General features: G+C 41.8%; 2 protein-coding genes across 2 annotated transcripts; one reads left to right on the top strand and one right to left on the bottom strand.

Moving 5' to 3' along the window:
• Nucleotides 1–679: 679 nt before the first annotated feature.
• On the bottom strand, nt 680–23,654 carry LOC134652703 (eukaryotic translation initiation factor 2-alpha kinase). Its single transcript, XM_063508241.1, has 16 exons — nt 23,382–23,654; nt 22,574–22,691; nt 21,337–21,487; nt 17,500–17,677; nt 15,813–15,978; nt 14,802–14,942; nt 13,335–13,512; nt 12,163–12,410; nt 11,047–11,234; nt 10,104–10,244; nt 8,582–8,743; nt 6,978–7,221; nt 5,486–5,647; nt 4,707–4,923; nt 2,177–2,370; nt 680–814 (listed from the first exon to the last, which is right to left on the bottom strand). The coding sequence occupies exons 1-16, from the start codon at nt 23,519–23,521 to the stop codon at nt 680–682; spliced, it is 2,763 nt and encodes a 920-aa protein (XP_063364311.1). The 5' UTR covers nt 23,522–23,654.
• Nucleotides 23,655–24,209: 555 nt separating this feature from the next.
• On the top strand, nt 24,210–25,456 carry LOC134662092 (zinc finger CCHC domain-containing protein 10). Its single transcript, XM_063518367.1, has 3 exons — nt 24,210–24,451; nt 24,532–24,708; nt 25,123–25,456. The coding sequence occupies exons 1-3, from the start codon at nt 24,408–24,410 to the stop codon at nt 25,310–25,312; spliced, it is 411 nt and encodes a 136-aa protein (XP_063374437.1). The 5' UTR covers nt 24,210–24,407; the 3' UTR covers nt 25,313–25,456.

Consider the following 25,456-nt stretch of genomic DNA (forward strand, 5'->3'; position numbering starts at 1 on the left):
CCTTAATATGAGCAAAATATTCTTCTACAAAAGACAACAAGTTTCACTTTAACTTCAAAACTTCATGGCAGATTTGCCTGCTGATCCGGTTCGAAGGACCAAAACCGGAAAAAAATGTGGTTAAGCTTTGGATTCCTCCGAAAACGGTGCCGTCATATGACGGCCGCTATATAGCGGTGAATGACGTCATTAGAACGTTGTCTATGTAAACAAGATGGCGCGGTTTCCTAGACGGCGTTGATTGTCAACGTAACGTAAAAAAAGCGGTGCCGTCATGACAGTGTCGATAGTTTCGTGAACGTTTTATGAGATAGCGGTGACGCCATTTTGAATAAATGACACGAGATTTGAATAAATGATTCCGTACTACGATTATTTTCCTCTTCTGATGATATTTCATCCTCCAAGTAAATTATAGATGGTCAAGCAAATCTTGTCAGTAGAAAAAGGCGCGAAATTCAAATTTTCTATGGGACGATATCCCTTCGCGCCTACATTTTTCAAATTTGCCGCTTTGCCTTGGTGGCTGACGGCGTGTTATGACGGCGTGGTACTTTCCACATGTCGTCACCGTAAAGACGGCCGTTTTTTTTCCGCATAAGACGGCACCGCTTTCGGAGGAATCCAAAGCTTTAGCCTGCATAGAATTGTAAACTGTTGACGTAAGGTTGGAAATAGCTCACGCGACCGCAGGGGCAGGAAGGGTGAAGTGGGACTGCTCGGTGCGCTGGTAGAGCGGCGCCCGGGCGCGCACGCCGCTGGCCGTGGGCCGCCGCGACGGGTCCTCGCTCAGCATCAGCTTTAGCACCTCCACCTGACATGTATACATAAGCATAGAGAAAAAAATAGAGTGCCCACTCCATACATCAGTTTTAGTACCAAAAAGACTTAGCATCTAGGATCGAGTAGCGGAACTATCAGTACTGCTACTTGACAATAGATGTCGCCACCGACCGGAAAGTCTTATGCTGTTGAGATAAGACTTTCCGGTCGGCGCTACATCTATTGTCAATAGTATAGTGTAGTATTGTCAAGATGCTAGATGTAGACACTGAAATTAATAGTCTGAACTGATGTATGGAGTGAGCACTCTATGTATTTTTTTCTCTATGACATAAGTTATACTTTTGCAGTTACTTACATATTTGATGTTTATATAAGACGGACTAAAGTTTCCGTCACACAGGCGCGTTTTCCGGGCCGGGCGTGAGCGGGACGCGCCGCTTTTACATATAAAACGCTCACGCCCCGCCCGGAAAACGCGCCTGTGTGACGGAACCTTTAGTGCAACTGCACCATCCGTACTTGACAGACTGATCAACGTCACCCGGCGCGCCGCGGCGGTTTACTATGAAACTCTCAATACAATAAAATTTAGCGAACTCTTTAACGAAGACAGTTTGGAGCAACCATCAACCCTTAATTCAATATAGCATTAATCTGTTTAAGGCCTGTGCACATCGGCTGCGTGTGCGTGACGTGCACTGTTGGATGTTGGAGCCGCACACGCACACGTCACGCAAGCGGTGTGCCGTCTCTCATAAGGATATGTATACTACAACGCCGCACGCGCACATGCACGCCACGCACACGCAGCCGGTGTGCACAGGCCTTTAATGGATACATATGTTTGGCGACACGCTCTGACTCAGTATGGAACAGTTAAAATATGATCACACAAAGAGTAGACTTAATATCTGTACAGTGCTTGTTATGGCAATATACAGGGTGGATTTTCTTTTTGGGTCAGTGAGGGCAGCTACCAGATCCCGTGCTGCTACGAGAAAATGGTCTTAGAAGACCTTCCCTCGATTTCAAATAAATGAAGATTGGCTTTTACAGATTTTGGAAAAAACATACAGGGTGCGAGAAAAAGGTCATTTTTGACAAACTTTTTTTTTTATGCCAATCGATCCCATTTCTATTGAGGATCAAAAGCTTGTATGGAAGCAAAAAAAAATTTCCGGCTAGAAAAGCCACAAATCGAGGAAAACTTTTCCCATGTTTTTTCCAAAATCTGTAAAAGCCAATCTTCATTAATTTGAAATCGAGGGAAGGTCTTCTAAGACCATTTTCTCGTAGCAGCACGGGATCTGGTAGCTGCCCTTACTGACCCAAAAAGAAAATCCACCCTGTATAGCATAGTAGCATTGCCATAAAGTTTAACATCGCTCACCTCACTGGGACAGTCAGCGGTAAAATCAGCGGGGTAGTGCGCGGCCCTCAGCGCAGTAAGTTTGGCGACACGTTCCGATTCTGTATCGAATGGCTGTAGCAACTCGAATAGGATCACGCCGAGCGAGTAGATGTCCACTTTGTAGCTGTAAGGCCGCCCCGCTAGTTGTTCTGGCGACATGTATAAGTGGGTGCCTAAAAGGAAGAAAAAAAAACATACAACCGAATTGATAACCTCCTCCTTTTGAGATTTGGAAGTCGGTTAAAAATGGAGGTAAAGCACTTAAAAATGGTGGTTTACTCTTTTCTTTAATTCAGTTGTCAAATAAAAAGTTTTGCTATATTTGTTAAAATAAGCACACGGAAAAGGAAGAGAATTTGTACATAATACACATTAGTTGACCGCAAGCCGACAATCTTGCATGCAACAGAAAATTATCTGCACTCGACTCAGAACGCCGCACGTACTAGTATAGGAGTAAGAAATCCGAATATTAGATTCACAGGCTTGGACCTAGTTCGGGAGGCAGAGGCTCAACCCCACTACCTCGTAAATGTGTTACAATTTCTCTAAGATTCCCACGTTACAGGCTGAGCCTAGTGTGGGGATCACTGTACTGTCCCTTTTGGGTTTTTTTAGAGACCGTTATTAATGACCTCACGCCATAAAGCTGTATATATCAGAGTGAGAAAGGAATCGGTCTACGGACTAGTAACTACAACTTACCGACTTTATACGTATGTCTGGCATACACGTCCATCTCCTCCGGCGCTGAACCGTCCGACGAACTATCCCCCATAGTGGTGACCAGCCCGAAGTCGCCCACTTTGACTTGAGTTGCTGGGCTTGCGATATCGGTGGATGAGCCCTGCTAGGTGCACGTACTCCACCTGACACTATTTAACTCAGCATTTTTGTCTTTGAAAGAGCTATGAAATTGTAACTTACCGACTTTATACGTATGCCTAGCATACACATCCATCTCCTCCGGCGCTGAACCGTTCGACGAACTATCCCCCATAGTGGTGACCAGCCCAAAGTCGCCCACTTTGACTTGAGTTGCTGGGCTTGAGATATCGGTGGATGAGCCCCGCTAGGGTCACGTATTCCACCGCTGACACTATTTAACCCAGGGTTTTTGTCTTTGAGAGAGCTAGGAAATTGCAACTTACCGACTTTATACATATGTCTGGCATATACATCCATCTCCGGCGCTGAGCCGTCCGACGAACTATCCCCCATAGTGGTGACCAGCCCGAAGTCGCCCACTTTGACTTGAGTTGCTGGGCTAGCGATATCGGTGGATGAGCCCTGCTAGGTGCACGTACTCCACCTGACACTATTTAACTCAGCATTTTTGTCTTTGAAAGAGCTATGAAATTGTAACTTACCGACTTTATACGTATGCCTAGCATACACATCCATCTCCTCCGGCGCTGAACCGTTCGACGAACTATCCCCCATAGTGGTGACCAGCCCAAAGTCGCCCACTTTGACTCGAGTTGCTGGGCTTGATATATCGGTGGATGAGCCCCGCTAGGTGCACATACTCCACCGCTGACACTATTTAACCCAGGGTTTTTGTCTTTGAGAGAGCTAGGAAATTGCAACTTACCGACTTTATACGTATGTCTGGCATATACATCCATCTCCTCCGGCGCTGAACTGTCAGACGAACTGTCCCCCATAGAGGTGACCAGCCCGAAGTTGCCCACTTTGACCCGGCCATCGGGCGCGAACAATATGTTGCTGGGCTTGAGATCGCGGTGGATGAGCCCCGCTAGGTGCAACAACTTACCGACTTTATACGTATGCCTAGCATACACGTCCATATCCTCCGGCGCTGAACCGTCAGACGAACTGTCCCCCATAGTGGTGACCAGCCCGAAGTCGCCAACTTTGACCCGGCCGTCGGGCGCGAACAATATGTTGCTGGGCTTGAGATCGCGGTGGATGAGCCCCGCTAGGTGCAACAACTTACCGACTTTATACGTATGCCTAGCATACACGTCCATATCCTCCGGCGCTGAACCGTCAGACGAACTGTCCCCCATAGTGGTGACCAGCCCGAAGTCGCCCACTTTGACCCGGCCGTCGGGCGCGAACAATATGTTGCTGGGCTTGAGATCGCGGTGGATGAGCCCCGCTAGGTGCAACAACTTACCGACTTTATACGTATGCCTAGCATACACGTCCATATCCTCCGGCGCTGAACCGTCAGACGAACTGTCCCCCATAGTGGTGACCAGCCCGAAGTCGCCAACTTTGACCCGGCCGTCGGGCGCGAACAATATGTTGCTGGGCTTGAGATCGCGGTGGATGAGCCCCGCTAGGTGCAACAACTTACCGACTTTATACGTATGCCTAGCATACACGTCCATATCCTCCGGCGCTGAACCGTCAGACGAACTGTCCCCCATAGTGGTGACCAGCCCGAAGTCGCCAACTTTGACCCGGCCGTCGGGCGCGAACAATATGTTGCTGGGCTTGAGATCGCGGTGGATGAGCCCCGCTAGGTGCAACAACTTACCGACTTTATACGTATGCCTAGCATACACGTCCATATCCTCCGGCGCTGAACCGTCAGACGAACTGTCCCCCATAGTGGTGACCAGCCCGAAGTCGCCAACTTTGACCCGGCCGTCGGGCGCGAACAATATGTTGCTGGGCTTGAGATCGCGGTGGATGAGCCCCGCCAGGTGCACGTACTCCACCGCTGACACTATTTGGCTGAAGAGGGTTTTTATCTGGAAATAAAATGTCATTATATGTACAAAAACTATATTTACAGAACACACTTATATTATTGCACATATCTTCTCTATTCGCTTAGATTTTTGTTTTCTATATATGACACCGTAAGATTGTGAACCCGTTAGTTTATAATCTAACATAGGTTAGGTTAGGTTAGATTATAATCTCCCTACCGTCAGTTTATAATGTAACTAGCGAGATTATAATATGACGAGTGTTTACAATTTTACGGTCACATATACAATCTCCGATTTTTCTAAAACAGCTAGACTGGTTTAAGATTCGATACTCCACAGTTGGTCACATTGTCGTTAGGTTAGGGTCTTGGAGAAATGGTGGGAACTCTTCAAATATTATATGTATGTATGTATGTATGTACATATAATTCAGGTATATTTTATAGTAACTCGCATTTACTTTTGAAATTACCATTTTTTGAAGTAGGCCTTTTGATGAAGATCATGAAATGTTGGCTTTTAAACTGTTTAGTAAAGTGGTTCTTTTTAATTGGGGTTATTTTAATATACTTAAAGCTTTTTATATTAATACACTTACTTTATCGGCCCTGGACTCCCTTGTCCTGTTCTGCCTGAGCCAATCGTGCAAGCTATCCCTCATACACAGCTGCATTTGTATGTAGAGGTACATCTTGGACGCCATCGGTGTGACACTCTCTCGCACCACCATGTCGAGCGACCAGTGCCGGGTGTGGCCCTTCTGTTGACAAAACTTATGTTTAAATTGAAAAGTGGAAAAATTACCGTCTTGGGTGAGACTTGAACTTACGGCCTCTGGATCGATATTCCAGCGCTCCGCCATCTGAGCCACCAAGACCTCATCCATAGCCAGCAAATCTTTCCACCATATTATGGGTCTAGGGGACCCTTAGCGACATCTACCGTAAGAGCGTTACACTTCTTAAACGGCTAGTTCCAAGTCATATTGGAAATTCACCAGTTACGATGTGCTACCCATACTAATTTAATTTAAGTCTCAACCAAGACAGTAATTTTTCCACTTTTAAATTTATTCTAAGCTTAATAGCATCGGTCGCAGACGCTTCTGCTTGTAAAAAATTAAAACTTATGATTAGTGTTTCAGAGCTACAATTTCTGGAAAGACAGGAACTTAGGTCAGTATTTTAATATAAATTTTGCCAGTATCAATATATATGCAGTAAGGAAACAAAAGGGAAGATTTGTATAGAAAACTAGTAACTTTCGTTCGCAGTTTCCGTCAAACTACCTCGACAGAAATGGGTGACTTTCATCCCTTATTAATGTACAGTCGGTTCCCTAATATAAGTATCTACTTTTTTTATACAATAGGGACTATTACGCATAATTCTGCGTAGAGGGCGTCACTAGCACAATCACAGGGCCTACCGCGAAACGCGAAAATCAAAAGTTCGATTTCGGCCTCTCTATCACTCTTGCATATTCGATCGATTGAGAGGCAGATAACGAAATGTAGATTTTCGCATTTCGTTGTCTGTCAAAACGAATGTCATAGTGAAAACTTGTCAAAAAACTGCTTAAGGCATAGTATGGATAAGTTACTCTATGGTTTAGGATGTGCACTAATGCTCCACGCTGGCGGCAGAACATTGCAGTAATACTCCCCATTAGTATGGCGACGTGCGTACTTAAGTTGGGGCACCGATCGTATTATATAAAAAACCGGCCAAGTGCGAGTCGGACTCGCGCACGGAGGGTTCCGCACCATCAACAAAAAAAAACAAAAAAAAAAGCAAAAAAACGGTCACCCATCCAAGTACTGACCCCGCCCGACGTTGCTTAACTTTGGTCAAAAATCACGTTTGTTGTATGGGAGCCCCACTTAAATCTTTATTTTATTCTGTTTTTAGTATTTGTTGTTATAGCGGCAACAGAAATAAATCATCTGTGAAATTTTCAACTGTCTAGCTATCACGGTTCGTGAGATACAGCCTGGTGACAGACGGACGGACGAACGGACGGACAGCGGAGTCTTAGTAATAGGGTCCCGTTTTTACCCTTTGGGTACGGAACCCTAAAAACTGTCTCACCTTTTTCTTCTTCCCCGTACTACTCGTACTCTTCACATAGCTATCGCACTCTTTCACTCGCTCCAGCCTCTTGTCCACGGAGCTGTCTCTCCTCGCCTCAGAAGCCTTGCTGACTTCGGCTTCGTTCGCGAACACTATGAACGAATCGTCGGTGGACTTGGGGGGGGTGCGGGGTAAAGTGGGTGTTGGTCCTGTTGGCTGCTCGTCGAATACTATGCTGAATGATTCGTTGCAGCTTAGCGACCTGAATGAATAACATAGTATTGAGATACGTAAACTCGCCGTCATTAGAACTTGCGAACTATGTAAACAAACCGCCATATTGAAATTGTCTCTGAATGATGAATTTACTAGTGATGGGCAAGACTTACTACTTTACTAATGTCAAAACATATCGAGTAATAAAATACCAAAATTAAAAAAATAAGTAGTTACTTATTTTTAATTTGTTTAATCACGATCAGAAGACAAATTGGTACTTAAGAATGATGCATTGATGTATTTTACAACTGCGGCGTTAGGTACAGAGCGTGAGTTGGGTAGTGTGTAACGGGTTTATATCACAAACTTTAGTCACAACACTACCCATCATAGACAATTGTAGAATTTAAAAGAAACAAAAACGTCATTCCATCAGGTCCTAATAACCTAACTTATGAAACCATTTTAAACCTTTAATTAAATATCCAAGATACAGTTATATATTTATGTATTTTACGGAATGGACCGTTTCAATTGTGTATATGTGTATAGTTTGAATTGTGTTTGATGGGGTAGTGTGAAAATTCAAGGAGAAACAGTCACAAAACAAAGTTACATTGTTTGTTTACATAGTTCGCAAGTTCTAATGACGGCGAGTTTATCGACTAATACAAAATAAAATCAGTGGCAAATGGAAAATTGGTAGCAATCATATGTAACACTGATTTAAACTTTCACGATTTTTACACATTATTAAATTGCACAACGGGACTTAATCGCGTATCTAAGTTTTAAGATTTACCTCCGCCGTTTTGAGGGCGGAACACATGGAATCCAGTCATTAGTAAATGTAAGCGTAAACGAATATCGACAGTCGATAAATCGAATATCGTTAGTGTTGTGTGTCGACAGAGTGACATCCCTAGTGCGCAAAACGTTCAAGCTGATAAACAAGACCAAGTGCGGGTAGTTCGAAAAACTCGCGCGGTTAGAAGACGCTGATGTCAACTTTAGCCAGTCCTCTCCGAGACCACGGGGTCAACGCCGTCCTCGAAACGTCGGAGGTAAATCTTAAAACTTAGATACGCGATTAAGTCCCGTTGTGCAATTTAATAATCATATGTAAGTCAGTAAATTCAGGCCAGGGAGTCATGTGACAAAAAAGTTGCGGTAAAACTGACAGCATATTTAATCGGAAAAAAAAAAATCTAAAATCAGTAGTCAACTAACCTGTTTCTCTTAGCAGAGAGCTGCTTCTCAAAGTCGAGCGCGTCGACGCATTCGTCCAAGGTCTTGTGGAGGTTGAGTTTGACGCTCGCGTCGCGCCGCTTGACTGGTGTGGGTGACTCCATGCCATTGATACGTAAAGTTCACTGGTGAATGAGAAACAGAAGTTAACTGACCTGTTTCTCTTAGCAGAGAGCTGCTTCTCAAAGTCGAGTGCGTCCACGCATTCGTCCAAGGTCTTGTGGAGGTTGAGTTTGACGCTCGCGTCGCGCCGCTTGACTGGTGCTGGCGACTCCACTGTGTAATCTTCCGACATTTCCACTGATACGTTCAGTTCACTGGGGACGAGAGACGGGTACAATCAAATGTCGATAAGCGTGACGATGCATATCACAATTCCTTTCAATTTAAAATCTAAAACTTTGTAAGTAGTACATATTTAATTAATTACAAAAACGGTCTACCGCGATATAATTTCATTGTTTTTACCCTAAATTCCGACGTTGACAAAACTATATACATCGCGGTAGACCCGTTGGTGTAATTAAATATGTGTACAAAACGCGAGAGTTTAAAGTGTTATTTTGTAAATAGTACTTTTACAAACAAATTTCAACCTACGGGAATAAGATAACACAGAATTTATTGCGTTTGAATATGCATATTTGCATATACCCATGCTAATAGACAGATGGTTAGATTTGAAATGATACAGAAGTAACAAAGGTTTAAACTATATTTATTCGGGTAATAAACTGATCCTGAGTATGAACTGTTGCGCGATTGAGTGCGCGACTTGATCATTGAATGCCTAAAATTCTAGGCTTTCAACTTTACAAACGCAATAATTGTAAGTTATATTTACCTAGTTAAAATTTAATTACTCACTATTTTAACTGTTATGTCATGGACACATAATAATGTATATAATTAGAGTCTGCGCGGAAAGAGAAGAGTCGTGGAAGGTATATCTCCCTCTCTCTCACACACACACTCTCTTGAACAAGTACATACCGTTTCCACACGGCGTCCCGCTGCTCCTGCCAGTTGGGCGGGGGCTCCTCCACCCACGAGTTGAAGTACCGGACTATGTTCTCGTGTTCGAGCTTCGCTAGGGCGCGGACTTCGTGCAGTACTCGCTCCCTCTCTCTCTCACACACACTCTCTTGAACAAGTACATACCGTTTCCACACGGCGTCCCGCTGCTCCTGCCAGTTGGGCGGGGGCTCCTCCACCCACGAGTTGAAGTACCGGACTATGTTCTCGTGCTCGAGCTTCGCTAGGGCGTGTACTTCGCGCAGCACTCGCCCTCTCTCCCTCTCTCTCACACACACTCTCTTGAACAAGTACATACCGTTTCCACACGGCGTCCCGCTGCTCCTGCCAGTTGGGCGGGGGCTCCTCCACCCACGAGTTGAAGTACCGGACTATGTTCTCGTGCTCGAGCTTCGCTAGGGCGTGTACTTCGCGCAGCACTCGCCCTCTCTCCCTCTCTCTCACACACACTCTCTTGAACAAGTACATACCGTTTCCACACGGCGTCCCGCTGCTCCTGCCAGTTGGGCGGGGGCTCCTCCACCCACGAGTTGAAGTACCGGACTATGTTCTCGTGCTCGAGCTTCGCTAGGGCGTGTACTTCGCGCAGCACTCGCCCTCTCTCCCTCTCTCTCACACACACTCTCTTGAACAAGTACATACCGTTTCCACACGGCGTCCCGCTGCTCCTGCCAGTTGGGCGGGGGCTCCTCCACCCACGAGTTGAAGTACCGGACTATGTTCTCGTGCTCGAGCTTCGCTAGGGCGCGGACTTCGCGCAGCACTCGCTCACGCTTCGATTCTCTGCAACAATTATTACATACTTGAGAACAAATATGTGGCTTTCCATTGATAGATAGATAAAGTCTATTTTTTTATTCGGTAGACTGAAATGACAGTTAATAGTATGAACATGAAATGTCATTTCATACTATTAACTGTCATTTCAGTCTACCGAATAAAAAAATAGACTTTAGATAGATAGATAAATCGTTTATTTGTTTGCTGCAACAACACACATTTTACAAATAGGTAAGTAGATTACAAACACGACGAAAACAAAAATAAGAATTACAGTGGTCATAAAATTAAAGTGAGAAAGTGCGTAGGGTTTGACTCAAGATCTCCTAGAGATTCTCCGAATTACCGATTAGATCCTGAAATCCGCAACCAAAAAGCCGTATGGTATCCCTGTTTTTTGTTTATCAAGCAGTATCTTTTTAAACTGGTGTTTAAAAGTTAGCTTATTTTTGAGCCGTCTTACAGGTGGAGGGATATCATTTCAGCATTTGGTCGCGAGATATCGGAAACAACCGGTAAATGCAATCGTTCTATGAGGGTAAATTTCTAAGAGACAGCGCCGAGTTGACCTAGTGCCATGACGGTTGTGAAATGTTGAAATGTTAATTTTGGAAAAGAGATATTCTGGAGTTTTATTATTTAAGACGCCAAAGAGGTAACGTAATAAAAGCAACCATTACCCAAGTAATTCGAATATAGTTTCACTGGACTAGTAAACTTCAAACAGATTTAAAATCAAATCAAATTCACATTTTAGTTACCTAGATGTCTAATAAGGTAACAATACATTTTCAGTTATACATACCTCCTAGGTAGTGTGATCCTCTTGACAGCATACGAGCAGTGGTCTATGTTGTTTCTCGCCTCGAATACGACTCCGAAGCCGCCTTGCCCCAAACAGCGCAGCGGCGTGAAGTCGTTCTCATAGCGGCCGCAGTATTCAGCCACGGTTGAAGGGGGGCGGTCGTAATGCCGCTCTACTATTACCACCTCCTAAAACAGTTGAAACATATTAATGTAAAGTAATCTGCAAACGAAGAGGTAGTTATGAGGAGACGCAAAAGGCGTGCCAAGTCGGTAACTTTTGATACTCCATTGAACTTGAAATAATTGGGAAAGTATTTTTTCTCTAGCCTATTTTGGTGTCCCACTGCTGGGCAAAGGCCTCCCCTCGTTTTTTCCACTCGACCGTCATCGGCATTTTCCCACCATTTGGGGTAGAATGCGTCCAAATCGTCCCGCCATCTCCTTTTCGGTCTGCCTGAACTCCGGCCTGCACCGTCTATTGTGTTCCGTGGGTCCCACTCAGTAACCATTTTGGCCCACCTTTCTGGGTGCATGCGGCAGACATGTCCAGCCCAGTCCCACTTAAGCTTAGCGGTCTTGACGCCTACATCTACAACTCTAGTTCTGGAGCGTAGTTCCGTGTTTCTGATCCGATCAGTTCTGCGAACACCTAATATACTACGCTCCATCGCACGCTGGCAAACCTTGAGTTTCGATTTTAGAGCCTCAGTTAATGACCAAGTTTGTGCACCGTAATGTATGTCAATAATAAATGCTTATCTAAGTAGACACTTCAATTCCTGTTTAGTGTTTGACTGCGAACTGGGATGTATCCCAAAAATTTACGTGTGACATTTCGGTCTACCACTAAAACATGGGGCCGTGCAGTGCTATTTATTGTCTTCAGCTGTCTCGATGTCATGATATTTTCATAGACTTTACTTATAACTAAAGTGTCATTCTATGGAACTTGCTAACTATGTAAACAAACCGCCATATTCAAACTGTCTCTAAATGTCAATTTACTAGTGACTTTTGTTTACATAGCAAGTTCAATTGAATGACACTTTACAATTAATGAATCTTTGCAATAACATAAGGTACTGAGGTGAACTTAGAATCAGCGTCAACTAACTTGGTCTACAGGCATCGGGGTATGTGGCCTGAACTTGGGCGCGAAGAACCTCGGCCAGATCATGAGGTTCATCAGCAGCGCGGAGCTGACGGCGATGAGCAGCACCTCCTTCCACCAGAACCAGAGCGAGGACACGTGCACGTGGATGTGGTGGTGCTCGTTGGTGGGGGGGGGCTCGGGGAAGTCCTCGGTCACTTGCACCGCCTGCTCGCAGGTCTCTTGGAGGTAGAGGAAAAAGCCGCGGTTAGCTGGAAATAGTCAAACATTAACATTTATTCAGCAAATAGGCCACAATGGCACTTTTACACGTCAACATGGAATTTACATACAAACAAAAAAGCGGCCAAGTGCGAGTCGGACGGTTCACGGAGGGTTCCGCACCATCAACAAAAAATAGAGCAAAAAACGGTCACCCATCCAAGTACTGACCCCGCCCGACGTTGCTTAACTTCGGTCAAAAATCACGTTTGTTGTATGGGAGCCCCACTTAAATCTTTATTTTATTCTGTTTTTAGTATTTGTTGTTATAGCGGCAACAGAAATACATCATCTGTGAAAATTTCAACTAACTAGCTATCACGGTTCGTGAGATACAGCCTGGTGACAGACGGACGGACGGACGGACGGACGGACGGACGGACGGACGGACAGCGAAGTCTTAGTAATAGGGTCCCGTTTTTACCCTTTGGGTACGGAACTCTAAAAACACATCAACAATTATAAAATACATCTTTAGCCGCAAATATAAAAATACATCATCTGTGAAAATTTCATCACGATTCATGAGATACAGCCTGGTAAAAGACAGACGGACAGAGGAGTCTTAGTAATAGGGTCCCGTTTTTGGCGTTTTTACCCTTTGGGTACGGAACCCTAAAACGAACTTAAAGGCCGTCCGAGAGTTAGCATCTAGATCGTGAGCCCGAAGACTAACTCGTGGCTTAAGCGTCATAGAGGTAGTATACGTGTGTGGCGAACCCACGTGAGTTTTCTACAGTTCTACACTTTCTTAACGCAACTCTTTCAACGCAATAATGCCGCTGTTGAATAAAGGACACGATTGTTTTAGCTTCTATAATCTTTTTCTTGTCAAGTAACTCATGCAAACGGAATTATCCGTCATTTATAATCAAAATTAGACCTTATTACAAAGCAGTTATGTCTCTACTTACAAGTCACCGGAGCCGTGTATAATGTGACGAGCGAATTGGCCGGAGGGTCTTGTAGTGAGAGCGCAGTGTCGCCGCCGTTGAGTAATGGCCGTGATTGCTTCAGCTTCCAAGGTATTCGTGACGCTGCTACAGAACTTTCTAGTTTCTGGGTGTAGTGGTGGCTTTCTTGGATGTATAGCTATGGACAAAATTAATTTAAGCTATCAATAAACAAGGCAAGGCAAGTAGGTAATAGGTAAAATTTTCAAACCAAACTGACGGGGTCATATTACTGCCCGTTTCACTCTCGCCAGGCGTGGGTCACGCCGCGATTTCGTCGCGTCGCTACAAGTACCTACAAGTAGGTACATGCGGCCCACACCAATTTTGGTGTCTAGCCATAGTAGTTGCCGCGCACCGCTACGGAACGCACGCCTGCTCGCGCTTGCGCCACCTAGCGGTTATGTCTGTTGTAATAGACGCGTTTTGTTAGAGAGTGAATGTTCTGTACCTAGAACTATTATTTATTCTGTGCTCTCGATACGATCATCCAAGTCCGAATGAGAAGTTTTACAACCCTAGACCGGGCATCAGTTTGTATTGCGGATAGCACTTATAACGCAGAAAACATTTAAGATACCACGGAGAAAAGATATGAATCCATTTTACATAGGTCACTTCTGACTTCTGACTTAACACATTTAGTGCCGAAATCCCGACTATCGGGTATTATAATTTCGTTACCAGGCCGGACGACCCGATAGTCGGGATCGTGGTACACCTTTATAGTAAGAAATTGATGTGGCCTTGATATGACTTGTCCTGTCCCAAGAGCATCGACTTAAAATGAAAGTTGTTTAATAATGTACGTATGGCCCTATCCTTTTTTGACCCATATTTGAGCCTTGGGAGAGGACAGGATCTAACAAATAAATCAATACATAGAAATTAATACATTTTAAATTTTTATATTTAGAAAGGTATTATTGGGAGCCACGTTTCATAATAGGCCCAAGTAGACTATAGTGTTACCTGTGTCCGGTGCACGCCAATATAAAGTTGTGGAGGTAGGGCGCCATCATCTGTCAGGGCTCTCGTACATTCCCACAGTACGTCGATAGTTTTCAAAGCGCCCGCTTGGAGGCGCCACATGCCTGCTAATGGCCCAAGTAGCCTATTATTACCTGTGTCCGGTGCACGCCAATATAAAGTTGTGGAGGTAGGGCGCCATCATCTGTCAGGGCTCTCGTACATTCCCACAGTACGTCGATAGTTTTCAAAGCGCCCGCTTGCAGGCGCCACATGCCTGCTAATGGCCCAAGTAGCCTATTATTACCTGTGTCCGGTGCACGCCAATATAAAGTTGTGGAGGTAGGGCGCCATCATCTGTCAGGGCTCTCGTACATTCCCACAGTACGTCGATAGTTTTCAAAGCGCCCGCTTGCAGGCGCCACATGCCTGCTAATGGCCCAAGTAGCCTATTATTACCTGTGTCCGGTGCACGCCAATATAAAGTTGTGGAGGTAGGGCGCCATCATCTGTCAGGGCTCTCGTACATTCCCACAGTACGTCGATAGTTTTCAAAGCGCCCGCTTGGAGGCGCCACATGCCCGCTACTGGCGCTTCTAGCTGTAAATCGTAAAACGACATCAGAAAAATAAATGTACTATCAGAATACGTAGAAATTAGAATGATCCGAAGAAACATGTTTTTGCTCCAAAATTATTTTAAAATAAACACAATCTCATTTCTAGAATAATTCCTTGTGAGCTCCGTTCATTGTGACCGTGTTTTTTAAATTAAAATGTTTATTATGTAAAGAGGCTTAAGCTAGCTCTTTCACATGTCATCTTATAACTATAATACTCAGAACAGTGATCACCAAATGGCGGACCGCCGACCTATTTTATTTTTTATAAACTCAAGAAGAAACGGACCGCAATGGTCATTATATATAAAGAACCGGACCCCTGAAAAAAATAATTGGTAACCCCTGACTTAGAATAACTTAATAAAAAAACCGGCCAAGTGCGAGTCGGACTCGCTCACGGAGGGTTCCGCACCATCAACAAAAAATAGAGCAAAACAAGCAAAAAAACGGTCACCCATCCAAATACTGACCCCGCCCGACGTTGCTTAACTTCGGTCAAAAATCACGTTTGTTGTATGGGAGCCCCACTTAAATCTTTATTTTATTGTTTTTAGCATTTGTTGTCATAGCGGCAACAGAAATACATTATCTGTGAAAATTTCAACTGTCTAGCTACCACGGTTCGTGAGATACAGCCTGGTGACAGACGGACGGACGGACGGACGGACGGACAGCGGAGTCTTAGTAATAGGGTCCCGTTTTTACCCTTTGGGTACGGAACCCTAAAAACCGTTTCGACTGTCACTAAGTACCAGGAACCAAGCAGTTCGAACTGACGGATAACTGACCGACTTTACTTAACCTACAATTCTGAGTGTAGTACTAATAATAAGGATGGTATTCTGTACCTGCTGCTGCCACAGATACTCGGTCTCGCCGGGCCTTGCGACGCCGACCGTACCCTCCGGCATGGCGACGTGCACGGCCACCGGACCGGCACCGGCCGAGGCCGGACCTAAGCAGTCCGGGCTGGCTGATAAAGCTAGCTGATGCTCGGCTACACTGAAGTTCCATCTGTGAACAGGGCAATACCATAAGCGTGGTTGCCTTAAGCTTTGGATTCCTCCGAAAACGGTGCCGTCATATGACGGCCGTCATATAGCGGCCGCAAAAGACGGTCGTCTTTACGGTGGCGACATGTGGAAAGTACCACGGCGTCATAACACACCGTCATCCACCAAGGTCAAAGCGGCAAATTTGAAAAATGTAGGCGCGATGGGATAACGTCCCATAGAAAATTTGAATTTCGCGCCTTTTCCTACTGACAAGATTTGCTTGATCATCTATAATTTACTTGGAGGATGAAATATCATCAGAAGAGGAAAATAATCGTAGTACGGAATCATTTATTCAAAATGGCGTCACCGCTATCTAATAAAACGTTCACGAAACTATCGACAAGGTCATGACGGCCGTCATCTTACGTTACGTTGACAATCAACGTAACGTACGTCTAGGAAACCGCGCCATCTTGTTTACATAGACAACGTTCTAGTGACGTCAGTCAACGCTATATAGCGGCCGTAATATGACGGCACCGTTTTCGGAGGAATCCAAAGCTTTAGTGTAAGGCCTGAGTGAACGCTCATGTTGGGCGTGTAGCGGGGCGGGGCGTGCGGCGTGCATGTCAAACATATGCAAACGTATAGGAGCGGCCTTAGTGCACGCTGCTCAAATCACTTGTGAGCCCGACGCCACGCTGCACGCCCCGCCGAACGCTCCGCTCCGAGCGTTCACTCAGGCCTTACACTGAGACATGAACAACCAAAATATGTTAGAGGAAAGTTTGTAGGGTATCTTTAAGTTGCTGATATTTCTGTATGGTTGTCAAAAACTTCAGCCATAATACGCCTACTGGACTTCATAGCACTATACATTTCTTCGTATAACTAGCGCATGCGCGATGTAGCATTCTGCACGTGACAGCGCCGTCTATCGAACAAATGAGTAAACTTCACTCCTCCTGCCCGGAGCGCAAATATGCTACTTTTCCGTAAAAACGAACGCTTGCGCGTTGAAGCATTCGCCCCGCCCTTAACAGCGCCATCTGCCGGACAATCTAGGTAATTTTAAATGGCGTTAAATCATAAACAGCTGCTAACTCAATCAGTGGATGATCGTCGTTTGTCCCTATCTGTCGTTATGTCATGGAGAGGGAGGAACGATGATCATCAGCTGATTAACTTAGCAGACGTTTATAATATATAATAAAGGGGAAAGTATATGCACTCAATGATTTATAACTCAAGATAGGTTATATTAGCGCTTACCTTGTGACAAATTGGACAAGTTACCTTTATTCGCGGCAGGACAAGCGAGACATGTGCACGTGCTAACGAGCTCCCGCACACCGAAAGAGAAAGAGACGACCTTATGTTTAACAACGAGTGTGACAATGATGGATGGAATGAGAAAATGAATCCAAAATAACAGATTTTTTCGTAGGCACAGAAATAAATATGGAAGTATTTTTTGTGCTCCTCAAGTATGAGTATAACCTATCTATGGTTATATAATATCATTGTATACACTTACTTCTCCTGCCCGGAGCGCGGGTCTAGGGCTCGCACAGTATTCGCATGGCGGCGGAGCACTAGCACATGCCTTCCGGCGGCGGTTGCTTGCTGTTCGGTGCTGCAGCCCGCGGAGCCACATTCGTAGAGCACGCTGCCCGTTGTTGTGTCTATGCCTTGCCAGAGAGTTTCTTTTGCACCTGTAAACAGACAAATACATAGTATGTTGTCATTCTGTGTGTGTCAGTCATATTTGAAAGTTGACAAAAGTAAAGTAACTATAAGTAGTACCAGTACCTATGTTACGATTCTTGCGCCCACTAAAAGTTCCACACCATATAAATATAAGCCATTTCTTTCATTTCGAGTGAAAAAGCGTAACAGGAAAAAAAACGCACAATAGCAAAACGAATATTTTTAACAAGTTTTTCTTCTATACCTATCCAATGTGAAGTTTTAAGAAGATATTTATGTTCCTAATATATCTTGTCAATAACGATTTGACCGCCTTACGAAACAACAAGTTACCTTGTTAGAGTAGAGTTGCCTACATTTTGCTTCAAAATCAGCCAGTATTGATGCGCCACATGCCTATAACACCTATGTTGTGCAGGTAATTAATAAAGGCACAGCCTTGAACGCATTATTGACTGATGTTAGGCATAACTCTCGTTTTACGATGAGTCACCGTAGACTTTTACTTTGCTTTGTCAATATCACCAGAATTACTCATAGCCGTAGCGCGTTTGTAAACCAGTTTAAACACGAACACTAGGCGCGTATAGTTCAAAAAGGAACCTTAATACAAAATACTAAAACCTAATTTTCAATGATTTTTTGTAGAACCCTTTTTTGTTTTTTTAAATAACGATTTTTGTGATTTAATTGTTTACTACCATTCTATCTGGATATCTACACACCTACGAAGTTATCTGTTCGGAAACCTTACTAAATCAATATTCCATTTCATTGGAATCGGATAATCTTCATTAAGCACAACCTTGAACATGTTTAATGCTCTTAGAAATAAATAATAATTAGTGTTGTTATATATAGCAGCTAAAGAATACATTTTTAATAGGTAATTTGACCGATGAACCATATTACTAGTTTAAATAATCGTATCGTGTCTAGAGTTCGTCTATGCAGTCGAAGCTAACACTGCACTGATTTTGGTGGACCTTATGCCCTCGCAATAAGGTGTCCAAATGGTCCATGTGGATGATAGAACTATACGGAAAATCACACCACCATCATTTACCTAAAGCAGCGGTCGGCAACCTTTTAGCAGCCAAGGGCCACATAGTAGTTAACGAAGTTGACGCGGGCCGCACTCTGTTAATATTTATGCCGCAGGTTGCCGACCGCTGACCTAAAGTGACGAAGCGCACAATGGTATTCGCAATTATGTATCCTATCACATGCAAACCTCTACTAGGTATATGACTTTTAAACATAAGAGTTAATTATTAAATTGTACAACGGGACTTAATCGCGTATCTAAGTTTTGTGACGTTTTATGTCAACTTAGCCAGTCTTCTCCGAGACCACGGGGACAACGCCGTCCTCGAAATGTCGGAGGTAAACTTAGATACGCGATTAAGTCCCGTTGTACAATTTAATAATGTGTAAAAATCGTGAAAGTTTAAATCAGTGATAAGAGTTAATTTCTGAAGTCATCTGGCATATTATACTAATTTAAACTTCTTATAATACCTATTATAACCCAGTACTGGCTTGTTCCTAACAACAATTATTACTATTTCATATTATTTATATGTTACTAGCGACCCGCCCCGGCTTCGCACGGGTTAATTATACATAAACCTTCCTCTTGAATCACTCTATCTATTAAAAAAACCGCATCAAAATCCGTTGAGTAGTTTTAAATATCTAAGCATACATACAGACAGACAGACAGACCGCGGGAAGCGACTTTATTTTATACTATGTAGTGATTGCACAGTAAAACTTCTTTGAATAAAGGCTTCCTACCAGTTAAAGTTTAGGTAAAATAGAGATTATATATTTCTGTTGTCTCCTAACAAGTTTATCAACCACGCCATGCAACCTGTCCACATTTGATAAACAATTAAAATCTACTGTGAGTAGATTACTCTTATCAACAAGGCTTGATAAGAAATTATAGTACACCCAAACAAAATGTTGACTCACTGAAGATATAGCCTGTTGTATTTTATAACAAGAATATATAGAATATCTGCCGTCAAATGCTAGAACGCTGCAAGTCAAAAAACATAGTTTTGAGAAAAACGCGTTTAAAGGTTTAAACAGTTCGGCCTTGTAACACCTATTATTTATGAACTCCATACCATATTCAAATTTAATCAATATATAACTAATAGTGCATTTAATATAGACGTCTAAAGAAAATTTTATAAATTAGTGTATTTACTTAAATATTAGCTATAAAGTGTTTTGCCAATAGATTCTACAAAAAATAACATGTCTTAGCAAAATGCTGTAACTCCATAGTTACATCATTTTGCCACAGTTATTTCCTAGTTACATCGTTTTGGCTATTAGGTTTATAAGTTATAACTCATAAACTGATTAATTGAAAAAAGAAAACATTGTAAGTGCAGTGCTTAAGATGGATATATAATTTAAAAAAATTAAATTAACTTAATTTTAGTTAAGTAATTGGACTTTATGATTTAAAACTTTAATAAACGATATAACGATCATTTTCTCAGTCTCTTGCCGCATTTTGGCGTATTCTATGCTCTTAATTTAACAATATTATAATGCAAGCAGAACGCTGCAGGTAGCACTTACAGCGTTCTGCTTTACCCAATGTCATCAATATATCATATCATGTATTTGAAATAAAAACGCGTTAACTCTTATTACAATGTTTTGGTATGCTCCGAGTATAGTTGCCGCGTTTTGACAGTTTTCTACAGACTTAATTAAAAGAGATATCAAAAATCTGTAAAAAGGGGATGATATAGAAGAACATGAAAGGAATCATTTGATCCAAGGTTACTTAAAACGCTGTAACTTGAGTTGCAGCTTTTTACCATTTGACGGCAGATATATAGAATGCCATGAACATTGCTGGTCTTCTAACCTGACCACTGATAAAGCTTATGAAAGCAGATCTTTTCATACATTCGAAAATCATAGCAAATAATTTTTTGATACTATGATTTTCCATAATATAAGGGTGTAAAAGCAAAACATAGCATATCAAAACTTTAAATAGTAGATTTTGTAGCAACAATCTGGTGGAATGTTTTTTATAATATTTCTTATTCAAGTAATCATTAACATTTCTGTAAATCTATCTGGCCATGTTTGTCGAAAAGCTTAGGTTAGTAGAGTAATTACACAGCACAGTAGTAATAACATATAGCATAAACATAAAGGAGCCTCGTCTGCCAACAAACCACTCTGTGCTTAAAAAAAAACTCTCGCAATGCAATGTAAAAAAAAACAATGAGTCTGAGTAATAACAGATAGTATGCAAATTAGTTGGTCTTTTCTAAGTAAATAAGTATTCACCATCTAATTTAAGTACATATGTAAAACTGTAACTGTAGCGCTGGTAGCCTAGCGGTAAGAGCGTGTGACTTGCAATCCGGAGGTCGCGGGTTCAAACCCCGGTTCGTACCAATGAGTTTTTCGAAATCTATGTACGAAATATCATTTGATATTTACCAGGCGCTTTTCGGTGAAGGAAAACATCATGAGGAAACCGGTCGCTTTCGTAAAAACTAGTGCTTTCGCCAGTTCTTGGGATTAGTTGCCAAGCGGACCCCTAGGCTCCCATGAGCCGTGGCAAAATGCTGGGACAACGCGAGGAAGATGATGATGATGTAAAACTGTAACTTACCAGCTATGACTAAGTCTTCGGAGTACTTGAATGAGGATGATAAGAGCTGGTCTGCATCGAAAGGTAAAGGCTCAATGTTGTCTCCGCTGAGGCTGTACAGGGTGCCTCGGAGAGACGGCACCAGGCGCACCCACTTGCCTCCTGCTGTGAGCTAAATACATTATAACTCTTTAGTTCAGTGCAATATAGGTATTTTTATGGCCACTCTCTGAAAAAATATATTGATTATTGCTAACACTTTTTTTATATACATCTGTGTATAAAATATATAATTTGTGTATAATATTTATACATTTTGTTGGGTTGTGGCACTTTAAGCTCAGATATATTTTTGAAGATGGCTATTTATTATGATAAATGCAATGTTACAGGATCAGTTTTTTTTATATCTGATTTAGCTTATAATCAGAGATCGGACAAATTGGCGTCATCGCTCGCAATAATGTGGACATGACTCCAAATTTGATTAAATAATTAATCATTTAATTAATTTCTTACCTGAGGTTTAATTTTGATTCCTAATCAATAAATAACACAAATATTTCTTATAATGTAAATTTATTAAAGAAAATAATCAGTATGTTTTCCAAATTTTCTATAGGTACTCATTTTTTATATCAAAAATATATTTAAGTGCTATTTATTGACTAGGGAACAAAGTTAAATCTCAGGTAAAAAAAATAATTAAATGATTAATTATTTAATCTAGTTTGGAGTCATGTCCACATTATTGCGAGCAATGACGCCAATCTGTCCGATCTCTGCTTATAATAGAACTAAGAATATGGGTACATTTAAGGGATTGTGTTTGACATTTGAAGGCAATTTTCTAATAAAATAATCATAGTTACGATTCTGTCTGTAGGGAAGGAATACATTTATTTATTTAAAATATAATATATTTTACTAATGCAATAGGGAAAAATTAAATATACTTGTGTTAATACTGTAGCAAAGTGTCTTAGGCACATGAAAGACTAAGGGCCACCCCACATCTAGCGTCTTTCGAGCGTCGGCGTCTACAACTCTATGGCCGCGCTCGACGCAACGTCGACGCAACTGCGCAGCGACGTCATTTTCCATAGCGCTGACCAGACGCCGGTAGATGCCGACGCTCGAAAGACGCTAGATGTACCCCACATCTAGCCCTAAGAGTAGGCATGCAATAGTTATAATCAATACCAGATTATAAATAAAAAATATATGGCAGATTTTATGTATAAAAAATATTTCTTACTTCAACGTGATGTAAATTAGATGACAGAAGGGGCTGAGTCGCAATTTCCCAAGCCTTGGATCCGTCCACTGTTGAGAACGCTGTCAGCTTGCCATCTAACGTGCTTACTATCATTAGACTGAAAACATGGCTGCAATTAGTCAAGTATCTATTCTTTACAGTTTCACAAAGTGCAAATTAAAGGAATCAACAAAGTAGTAACTAAATTGTTTATAGCAGCCATTCTCAAAGTGTGTTCCACGGAACCCTAGGGTTCTGCGACACCCCTGCAGGGGTTCCGCAAGAATTTAGAATAATAAAATAAGCATAATTATTATGCTTATTAATAAAAAAATACACTTCTAAAAACTATTGTTTTATTGTAGGGTTCCATCAAGTATTTCGCTTTCCAAAAGGGTTCCGTCAAAAAAAAGATTGAGAACTGCTGGTTTATAGAATACAGTAATAAAAGGAACGCATATGTAATGCAATGCTATTGTGATGTATAAAGCAAACAATACGTAAAAATAACAAACAAGAAAGAAGAAGAAGATAAAGTGTAAAGACTGTAAAGGATACAATACTTTCCATTTCAGATCACACATTATATTTAGAACAAGTCAGGCAGGCAAATAATTTAGTAAGCTCAGGTTTAGTAATTTAGTAGTGTTCAGGTAATTCTAAAATAAATATATGAATGTGAACGCAAATAAGATATACATAAGTTTGTTTACAAAATTAAAGCAACTATTTCTGTCCTTATTTGAGATAAATTACAGGTTTGAATATGACTAGGAGCTGGTAAATGAAGTAAATAGATGATACTTACTCATTTTTGTCCGTATTTACATTGTGAGGGTTACAAAACGGTAATTTATGGACAGTGTCTTCGGCTCGAAATGAACTTACAAAGCATGTAAGAACGAATGCGGCCTTCAAAGCTATAACCTTCCAATACCATTCCGACATTTTACTACCGTAAAATTATTTTCGGACATTTCAAACTGGAAAGATAGTTATTAATTTATTATTACGAAACTTTCAATAATATCACAGCCCTCGCTCCAAGGCTCTCGCAAAAACTGTGCTTTTTTCACTGACTGGACGAATACACTTCGAAACCTATCATATTTTGGGTTAACTGAACCAATCAGTAACAAGTTTACTTCGCTATGATTGGAGGAAATTATGTTAAACATTAAACGGATGACGAAGAAAACACGCAAAAGCAAGTCCGGGCACGTCCACGTAATTGACGTAAACTGTCATTCAAGTAAATGAAAGTAAGCGAAAATCGTTAATTTTCTATAAACATATTATTGAAATTACTCCTTATCTCCTTACAGTAAAGTCTAAATTTAAATCTCATATAAATAATGTTCAGTGAAAAATGATTCAAAATTCAAGACAGGATATAGACAATAGACAAATCGTTCAGGAATACGCCTGTTGCAAACATGTTTATACTAATACTAGACACTGTCTAAAATTAAGCATTAATTTATGAATTAAACATATTATGCTCAAATTGTAATAGATTTAACCTTAATCAACTATGAAGTAGAGTATATTTCAGTGAAAAATAAAAATCCATAGGAAAGTACGCCTCGTTACATTGTTTATGACCAGACATAATATTTCAGAACGTAAATATTTTGACACTTAAGTTGTCGTCCGTTTTCCACGCTCGACTATTTTTGTGAAGATTTGTAATCAAAATCATTATTGTTTTGGGAGCCACGAGAACCGGTGCCTTAAAGAAAACAGCTGGCCAGTCTTATTTTTCGTTTCGCGACTACCTACAAAAGTAACCGACCTTTTAATTTGAATCTCAAACGTTCTTCAGCATATCAAGATGACTCTGGGGCCGTACAACAGACACCAATCCGATAGGAAAAAGTAAGATTTCTTTAAATAAACTAAATGGTTTAGTGCAGTTTAATAGTTTTTCCAGGTATTTACGGATTTTTTAATTGTAGGCAAGCAGCCTTGGCCGCGGCATTCCCTCAAGGCATCAAATGCCAGAAGTGCCTCGAGTTCGGCCACTGGAGCTACGAGTGCAAAGGAAAACGCAAGATACTGGTTCGCCCGTCCCGAACCCAGGTCCTTAAGAAGAACTTGAAGGCTAAGGAAACTAAAGAAGAACCGCAGTGCAGGTAAGAGTCATTTCTTGGCAATAGTATTCCTCAGGTCAACCACCTCTTTTCTTTTCTTCTATTTATAGGTAAGACACGACATGAACAAATCAGTTATTTTAATAAAAAAGTTTCTGCGTTTTTAATTTAAATCTGTCATAAATTTAAAACTACCCTCGGATTTAAATTAGTTGTAACTGAATTCAAATATAACTGGATTATGCATTATACCTCTATATACCATTAGGATTTTTAAAGAAATTTAGTTAAAAATAACGGCTATTTAAATAATCATGCTACTTTTATCATCAACTTTCTCTCTTCCCTAGTCTTCAGGAAGAGCTGTCGGCGCTGTTTATATATACTTTTATGTGACACATATTCCTGCACCCAATGTATTAAATACAACTTTTAAAATGTTATTTTTGTCAACAGTGGTGGAAGTTGCAAAATTCCAAGCAAGAAAAAGAAGCGCAATGAGTCCAGCTGCTCTGACTGTTCTGACAGCTCTTCAGACAACTCTGACTCCTCAAGCTCCAATTCCAGTTCCTCAGACAGTGACAGCAGCAGCGACTCGGAGAGTGACAGCGACAGCAGCAACTCTGGCTCGGGGAGTGATGCATAAATAAGCTCATGGTAATTGTAGGACCTTCTCACAGTAAAGTTTTTATTAGCATTAAACTTAACCAGTTGGGTTAGAAAGGTGTGCAGTGTCAATTTTCTCTAGGTTATTGAGCTTTCTATATGAAACTGTTAGATATCTATATCT

The sequence above is a fragment of the Cydia amplana genome, chromosome 1, assembly GCF_948474715.1.
Source record: "Cydia amplana chromosome 1, ilCydAmpl1.1, whole genome shotgun sequence".
Taxonomy (NCBI): domain Eukaryota; kingdom Metazoa; phylum Arthropoda; class Insecta; order Lepidoptera; family Tortricidae; genus Cydia; species Cydia amplana.

What these genes read in the sequence shown, in the direction of transcription:
- LOC134652703 (XM_063508241.1), bottom strand. Translation starts at nt 23,521, where the DNA reads ATGTCGGAATGGTATTGGAAGGTTATAGCTTTGAAGGCCGCATTCGTT. An exon ending in AGTATCTGTGGCAGCAGCAG is followed by an intron (nt 14,943 to 15,812) that starts GTACAGAATACC and finishes TACGATTTACAG; the next exon opens with CTAGAAGCGCCAGTAGCGGG. An exon ending in AGGATCACACTACCTAGGAG is followed by an intron (nt 10,245 to 11,046) that starts GTATGTATAACT and finishes TAATTGTTGCAG; the next exon opens with AGAATCGAAGCGTGAGCGAG.
- LOC134662092 (XM_063518367.1), top strand. Translation starts at nt 24,408, where the DNA reads ATGACTCTGGGGCCGTACAACAGACACCAATCCGATAGGAAAAA. An exon ending in CACCAATCCGATAGGAAAAA is followed by an intron (nt 24,452 to 24,531) that starts GTAAGATTTCTT and finishes TTTTAATTGTAG; the next exon opens with GCAAGCAGCCTTGGCCGCGG. An exon ending in AAAGAAGAACCGCAGTGCAG is followed by an intron (nt 24,709 to 25,122) that starts GTAAGAGTCATT and finishes TTTTGTCAACAG; the next exon opens with TGGTGGAAGTTGCAAAATTC.